Genomic DNA, 8,391 nt, shown 5'->3' with positions numbered 1-8,391 from the left:
GGGAGCTTGAGGATGCTTCAGGGCCTCGGACGTAGCCATTCGACCTTCATGTTCATCTGGTGTGACTGCTCCAGACCCCCTACCCCACCCGGAGCTTCAATGCTAGCTCCAAGTATTTCAACCTTGGGGGCCTCGATCAAAGCCTCGACCCCCTCAGCCGACGCCGCTCTCTTCTGTTGTGAAAGGATCTTTGAGCCCCCCTCTCTTTCCACGAACGCTTGTGTCCTTTCTTTCCTAGTCTTTGGTAGCATGGGAAGACCACGTGGTTGTGGGTTCGATCCTCACGGATGGCGCCAAATGTTGTGTGACGCCCGTTCCTTGCTGCCGACCCAGCCCATCTCCCTACACTCGAAGCCCAGCCCAGCCCACTCCCCAGCTCGCTCTCTCACCAGCAAGCTGGGCCCGCCTGTTAGCCTCAACTTCACGCTCCCGCGCGCTGCACCCGCAACCGTCGGCCGAAATCACCGTGCCCACGATCCACCTCCATGCCCCATGACTCCGCAATGGCCCTACTCCCTCTCTGCACTATAAAATGGCCTCCGTAGCACCCTGCCGCCCTCTCGTTCTACATCCACCCTGCTGCACCAAATCGCACCACCGCCATTGCTAGCCATAGAGGTCCGTCGAGTGTCGACCGCCACAGCTGAGCCCTCTCCGATGCTTTTGAGGCCATGATCGGCTTCGTAGTAGTACGGAGAGTCGTCTCTGCTGCCCCTCAACTCCTTTCTATCACCACATGACCTCTCCTACGGAACTCTAGTGAGTTTCACCACCACGCACCGTCGCCTGCCTTCTCTGTTGCGCCCCGAGGCCCACTGACTGGTTGTTTGGCACTGCAAGACCCCGAGGAAGCTTCCCTGACCCCTGTTTTCACTTCTCCATTGCCGCAGTCGATCCCATGCCAAGCTCTGACCTCACTGCTATCATCTCACAGTCACCGGCCACCACCAAGCCACCTCCAACCACCTCGAAGCTCTCGGCGAGACCCCTTTTCCCTCCTCTCTATTTTGCGATGTTTCTTGTTGTGTTTGGTAGCTCATAGCGCTAGATCGATCTTCTACGACGATGCTCCAGCCATGCCCACAGCAGCATCGTTGTTTTCCTATCGCTGCTAGCCGCCAAACCCTCCCCAATTGCCCTGAGCCGTCGGATCCCTCGCGTGCGGTCAAGATTAGAGGTTTAGATACCCCTTCGCCCCTTTGAATTGTAGCCGTCAGTTTTGATATCAACGAATTAGATTTAAATAGAGGTAGCCTAGTCAGCCTTGCCACGTCAGCACCATGTGTCGTAGCCACATCAACAGCCTTGTCCGACGTGGCAAGCCACGTCAACACACCTGAGCCTGGTCAGCAGGCCCAGTCAGCGATGACATCATGCTTACGCAATAAATATGTTTTTCAATACAAAGATAAACCCTTTTATTCTCTAAAATTAGGTAATCTTACATTTAGATCCCTAAACTTTTCTATTTTCACAAAAATACCCCCATCAGTATTGTTATTTTACTGATAGCCCCCTAAACTTTTATATAATTACAAATAAGTCCCTTAAACTTTCTGTTTTTACAATTTAGCCTTTGATCTTTTACAGAAAGGCCCTAAAGCTTCAAACCCTCATAACTTTTCCGTTATAGCTCTGTTTTAGGCAACTTGCGCTCACACGATCGTAGCAACGAGTGCTCTCCATTAGTAGGCTTTTTTATAGTGCTTTGCTACTATTTGGTGTACTGTTCTTAGATATTTATGCTTGCTTATTTCTGGTGTGCGCGATTGCAATATGAGGCGAGCAGTTCATGAACCTGCAGGACCAGACTTTTGAAGAGTTTGAGCAACCCGTTGTTGAACACAAGTGCCCTTGATCACATTGATCCTACTATAGAAAAGTATATCTTTTACTTTATAGATGCATGTTTGTTAATATGAATCCCATGTTTAGGGTTTATTAGTACTTTTCGTGATTATCCTTATCGCTTGTGTTGTAGTCTATGTGTCAGGGGTAGCCATGCTTAGTCATGATGGGTTAAGTGTTAATCCGATTAATGGTCTATGCAACATGAACCAAGTTGGTAATCTTTTGTAGCAACATGGATCATAGGGATCTAGGCAGGTTGGTTTGGTTGGTATGGCTGCTGTGTGCGTATTGGAAATGTGCGAGTACCTGCTTTAGATCATAAGGATCGGTTCTTGAAACCTATAACTCGGCTGAACAACGCAACCATGAGACTTATATGGGTACGACCGGTGGATTGTTAAGTGGCACAAGGTGAGGCCTCTGTAATGGATGGAATTTCTATTAGCGGTGAAACCTTAGTAGATGCATATGGATTTGGAGGTGCTTTGTAAAGGCCTTGTAGTGAGACTCTGCCTCTACACCCTGAAAGTGTGAAGCAAAACGGGAATAATGACTCATGGATAAAGTTTGCAACCTTTGTAGAGTATAAAACTGATCGATCAGTCGTACTCACGGTCAAGAGCGTGCTTGGACTTCTTCATGATTAGTGGGGATCTTGGATGGTTGGTTTTAGGTAGTTGGATGGTGGTATCCTAATGAGTTGGTAGCTGGATATGGAATATCTGGTGAGTTTGGTAGTCAGATGTAATTTGATGAGCTGTTCCTTTAATGTTGGTGTCGTCACATATAGTAAATAGGATTGCTAAGTCCTTTTGAGTCCTAGAATAGGATGATATAGATGAATTAAATCTGAGTCAAGCCTTTCTTGCCTTAAGCATTCATGTCATGTTTTCCCACACTTGCTGAGTACTCCATGTACTCACGCTTGCCTTCTCCCAACTTCTTGATGCTGCTCAAAAGGTGAGGATTTCAAGGATATCCCGGCCGATGGAGCTGAGTTTTAGGCGAATGAAGATTTCGACCTAGAGACCATGTTCTAGGCCGGTGCTCCCCCGGACAATGTCTGTGGATGGATGGAGGACCCGCTACCGCTGAAAGTTATCTTAGTGTTTTCTTTAATACCTACGGGTCCTTTTGTAATAAATCTTATTGTTATGTAATGACATTATTATGTTATCATTTATGAAGTCACTACATATATGAAACTTGATCTTGGCATACATGTGAAGTGCATCTGGTTTGTTCTTTTGAAACCGGGTGTGAGATGTTGTGATCGTGATCGCAACACAGTAAATAGTGTAATAACTATTGATGTAATAGCTATTCATTCCCCTTTTACATGGGGTGAGTAGGGGTATTTATAGGCATACCTCAAATACTCATGTTATCATTACACATTTGCCTCTTATCCATAACAATATTCCTACTAATGATAGGGAATACTCCATGGTATCACAAAGGGCATTATGATAATTGTCTACATGCATTGCCCTAAGTAACAAAATCTTGACACGTGTCTTCAGGGTCCTACCCTAGACCCTACGCCAGGACTGCTAGCGATCTTCCTTGATCCACCCAACTTGCAGGTCGCTCTTTAACCTAGCCTTCGCTCTGTTCCAAAGGGTCTCGCGCCGCCTCCCTTCAATATCAGGACTTGTGCCAGATCCTTCATCCTTTGGACCTCATCTCACCCCTTTGATTTCAGGGCTTTCGCTGCACTCTTTGCCCTTCGGGCTTCGTCATACTCCTTTGGTCTTAGGGCTTTGCTACACTCTTCGTCTTTCGGGATTTGTCGCACCCTTTCGGTCTTTTGGGCTTCGCTTCCAAGCTTCGTTCTTTGGGTTGCTACGCCTTATCGAGCCTAACTTCTACAGAACTTAAAGAAAACTATCCCTACCTTGACGTCAGTCTCTGTTTTGATTTTTAGAATTTAACCATTGTGACTGAAGTCAACGAACGAGAGCCCACGTGATACCATTCCCCCCAACACTCATGAAAAGGCAATGCAAATTAAGTTAGACATAGAGAATAATGTGGAGAAAAGGATTAGAAAGAACAATGCAAATTGAGTTAGACATACAGAATAATAGGGGGAAAAGGACTATAAAGAGGACAATGCAAATTGAGTTAGACATACAGAATAATATGGGGGGAGCGGAAAGGATTAGAAAGAGGACAACTTTAGTAGAGGAAGTCACACCACAAAATACAGCTAGACGAACACACTAATGTCTGAATCGTGGTTGGATGCAAAGCACTACGATAGTCATCCAGTCGCAGTCGCTGGTGCTATCCACATCATCATGGCAGGGCTACGGTAAATTGTGGTTTTGTGTTATACAGTCCCATGGTATCGTTCTTAAATACGTGGTTTTGTCTTACAGTGGTGCAAGTACCAGGTGCTTTTGTAATTTGCTCAAAGAAAAAAAATTTGACCGAATATAATATGCAAATGGGGTCTTGATTTTGAAAGACACTTTCAAGTGTCACTGACATGAACAATTTCCATCACACATCTGGTTTTGAGTGTAAGGCACGCATAGAAAAACGGAGCAAAACCTCCTCTTGCTGGCTTGTGTGGCATTTTACCGTTTACCAGATCGAGCTTCAATTCGATTCTTCGAAGACCCTGTTTGCACATCCATTGAAGAATTTTGCGCACACGCTAAAATAAATTTTGTGAGCATTGTTAACAATATAATTCTTATTCTTAAAATTCTCGTGCATCCTCACTTTCAAATTTATTTTTCATCTTCCTCTTCCCGTACATCGTCACGGTCCAATTTGGCCGCTGCCTCCGCCATTGCCTTCGCCTCTGCCTCAGCCTTTGCCTTCGCCTCTGCCTCGGCCTTTGCCTTCTCCTCTGCCCTCTTCTTCAGTTCCTCGATCAAGATCTCAAGGTGGGAAGAAGGCTCACCGGACCCTGCACGCTTGGCCGTCATGAGGCACTCGGCGACATCGGCCGGCGTGAGGTCCACCTCCCGCAGTATCTGCTCAACGGAGCCGAACAGCTGGTGCGCGTCGATGTCAAGGTAGTTCTTGGCGAGGGTCTTGAACGCCTCGAATCCGCAGTAGGACATCTCGATGTGCATGTCCATCCTGCCGCGCCGGATCAGCGCCGGGTCGAGCTTGTCAACGTGGTTCGTGGTGAACACGACGATACGCTCGCCGCCGCACGCCGACCACAGCCCGTCGATGAAGTTGAGCAGGCCGGACAGAGTCACCGTGTTACCGCGCCTGTCATCCATGTGCCTGTCGTGGCTGGGTCGTCGCCGCCCGGCGCGGTCGCCGGTGAGGTCGAGGGAGCAGTCGATGTCCTCGATGACGATGATGGACTTGCTGGTGGTCTCGATGAGCAGCTTGCGGAGGTCGTTGTTGCTGTTCACCACGGTGAGCTCGACGTCGTAGATGTCGTAGTCGAGGTGGTTGGCCATGGCGGCGACCATGGTGGACTTGCCGGTGCCCGGCGGTCCGTAGAGGAGGTAGCCGCGCTTCCACGGCTTGCCGGCGCGCCTGTAGTAGTCTCTGTTGTTCCGGAACGTGTCGAGGTCCTCCATGATCTCCCGCTTCTTGGCCAGGTCCATGGCCAACGTCTCGAACGTCGTCGGGTGGTCGAAGTCGATGTAGCTCCATGCCTTGTAATCGTAGCTGCTGCTTAGATCGATCGACGAAAAAAGAAAAAGAAAAAAAGAACAACGATCCGAGTCAGAGTCGTCCACGATTGGATCAATCAACAAATGTAAGACGTTTAATTTTGTATTTGTGTTGGTTCTGAGGCACGGACAAGTAGTCGACTGATTTGTTGTTGGTGTAGAGCCTGCGCCGGCGGTTGCTGAAGAGGATCTCGCGGCCTCGACGGCGGACGTGCGGAAGGTAGTCGTCGACGACGAGCTGGCGGTGGCGTTGGTGGAACGTGAGGCGCTGGCACCGCCTCTTGGCCTCCCGTTGCCTGTCCCCATCCTCCAGCACCAACAGCCACCACAGAGTGGCGCCCTGGAATTCGTCGGCGACGTCCTGGCCGTCGCGCATGCTGATCACGAGGCCGTCGCCCTCCTTGGCGCCCTCGGCGCGGAGCTCACGCGCGTCCTGCGAGCACGCGCCGCTCAGGTACGCCTCGACCTCCTCGTAGGTGCTGTCGCTCTCGGTCACGGGGCCGTATCTGGAGTAGCGCACGTCCGTGCCGGGTTCCGAGATGTCGACGGTGACGTAGGGGTCGACGAAGTTGAGCAGCCGCCGGGCGCGCCGGCGGATGAAGAGGTTGAAGTAGGTCTGGAACAGCCGGCGCGGCGCGTAGGCTGCGAGCAGCGGCGCCAGGAGGAACCACAACGAACCGAAGTTGGTGAACACCGCCGCCAAGTTGGGGAACACCCACTGCCGCCACGGCACGACTTTGCCGGGCTCGGCCATGATCGCTATGGTCGGCTACGACGATACCAAGCCCCTGCGATTATAAGTAGCCGGAGAAGGAATGGTCACGCCAGCCACCAGTTAGTTTTTTTTTTTCTAGAGCTACGGTGGTTCATACTACCTGTAGGTAGAAGGTAGTATAAATTTAATCTGACCGTTTATATGATTGGATATTTTTGTAATTACGACAGTAGTGTTAATATTTACTCACCATATAATTGAAGGGTATTACGATCTTTTTTTTATACCTAATCATCAAATAATCATTCAACCAAATAATCAGCATTCAGACCAGTCTAAACATTAAACATATGAATTTATATGATATAACTAACATGCTATTTCTTTTTTCCCAAAAATATCATTATATTATACATACTCCTCTCATATATTACTCATACTAACTCTAAATAATAGATAGTATTCTAACCAATCTAGACCAATCGATCCAAAAAAATAGATGAGTCAAATTCCTTCGAGATCACTGTTAAATTTTTCTTTTTCTAGAGGAGTTTTAGTATTTACCACTCTTACGAATGGCACATCTCCAAATGCCATTTTTATTGATATCCTTCATTTTTTGCCATAGGAGAGAAAGAGTATTTCTTAATTCTCATGTCACTTTCACCACTAGGAGGTAACAACGTCATTTTGACATGGTTTTTCACATTCCTCTCTTCTTTGTCATCGACGTTGACGCCACGAGCATCATGGCCGATCTCGACCCAAGACCCTATGCGACGTCACCGATGAAGCTCATATCATCGTGGTTGGCGACCTCGCCATGCCACCGGGTGTTGAGCAACTCGATGGTGCTAAATAAGTAAGAGACGGCCGTAGTCTGCCGAATCTGGAACAAGAACGGGGCCCTCCCTAGAGCCGGAGTGGTGGCACCGGATCTAGAGAAGAGGAACAGCGGCGGCGGTGCAGGATCTAAAGCGAGGACCGGTTGGCCCACCTCCGCTCTCGGCGATGCCGGCACTGAGCTAGAGGAGCAGGGGGCTGGGGCACGCCCATGATGGGATTCGGTAGGACCATGACTACGGTGAGCGGTGGGATGGTTTGCTGCTTCCCTAGCGCAACTTAAGGCCGAGCTGCCGAGGCATAGGCCTGTGAAAAATTTATAGCAAAAAAAAAAATCGATAAATCCCATAATTATGTTTATCTGCGGGGTCTATATATTTACTTATCATAATTTTCGTAATTTTTTAAATTGGCACCTTTTGATTCTCGGATCCAACACGTGAGCAACAAAATATCGGTCTACAGGCCGTAGCCCGCCAAACGATCCCTCCAATTCTAATTTATTTATGTGTTATTGTTTATGTCAAATGGTTTGGATATAATCTATGTGATTTTCTAGATAAATTAAGCTTTATCGTTAAACTTCGATAAATTTTTGTTACCAATAATTTTTTCATTGGCATAGACAGGCCAACTGACGACGAAGAAAGAAGCGGAGGAAGGGGGAAGCAAAGGAGAAAGAAAGGTACTGAGTCTAGTGTGCAAACTGAAACTAAAAATATTAAAAATATATATATTTGAATAGTGAAAGGAGCATGCAAATCCCCCATGACAAGAAATCAGTGATTTTTCAAGAATGTAATCGCACATTTTTCACTAAGAGGAAGAAAAAGCATAACACAAAACCATCATTGTTTGAAGTCTAGCCAAGCTTATTTCCTCCCGTCACAAATAAGTGTCATTTTGATATAGATGTGATCTCTAAAATACAACTTTAACTACTAATTTTTATTGTAATAAATTCATAAAATATAGCAAAAGTATAATATTATAAAAATATATTTTTAATAAATATACATATATTATTTTCAAATATTCAAACTCAATACATAAAAAGTACTTTGCAGATAAAATTTGAAACAATAACACGAATACTAGCCTAAACAATTCTAAAAATCGAACGACCTACAACTCAATAAAAACTGAAGCTACTCATGACCGTCAGTCGTCTGACAATACATGATAAGCTGTCCTGCGCCAAACAGAAAAAAAAAATGAAGGGCATCCATAAATGTGGTATTTGGACATGTGCTGTTCTTAGGTCAGCTCCAACAAATTCTCTTCGGGGTCCAAAATTCCGTCGTAAAGAGATTTTTATTCTCATTAGCG

General features: G+C 46.8%; 1 protein-coding gene across 2 annotated transcripts; it reads right to left on the bottom strand.

The window, feature by feature from the left end:
* Window positions 1-4,293: 4,293 nt before the first annotated feature.
* On the bottom strand, window positions 4,294-6,317 carry LOC133893129 (AAA-ATPase At3g28610-like). 2 transcript variants are annotated; one of them, XM_062334094.1, is made up of 2 exons: window positions 5,636-6,317; window positions 4,294-5,499 (listed from the first exon to the last, which is right to left on the bottom strand). In XM_062334094.1, the coding sequence occupies exons 1-2, from the start codon at window positions 6,256-6,258 to the stop codon at window positions 4,593-4,595; spliced, it is 1,530 nt and encodes a 509-aa protein (XP_062190078.1). In that variant the 5' UTR covers window positions 6,259-6,317; the 3' UTR covers window positions 4,294-4,592. The 2 variants fall into 2 exon arrangements, with proteins under 2 accessions (XP_062190078.1, XP_062190077.1); XM_062334093.1 differs by having other exon boundaries at window positions 4,294-5,502; window positions 5,636-6,316.
* Window positions 6,318-8,391: the final 2,074 nt, after the last annotated feature.

The sequence above is a fragment of the Phragmites australis genome, chromosome 15 (genome assembly GCF_958298935.1).
Source record: "Phragmites australis chromosome 15, lpPhrAust1.1, whole genome shotgun sequence".
Classification (NCBI taxonomy): Eukaryota; Viridiplantae; Streptophyta; class Magnoliopsida; order Poales; family Poaceae; genus Phragmites; species Phragmites australis.
Note: the sequence above shows the minus strand (reverse complement) of the source record. Positions and strands in the feature narration are given on the sequence as shown.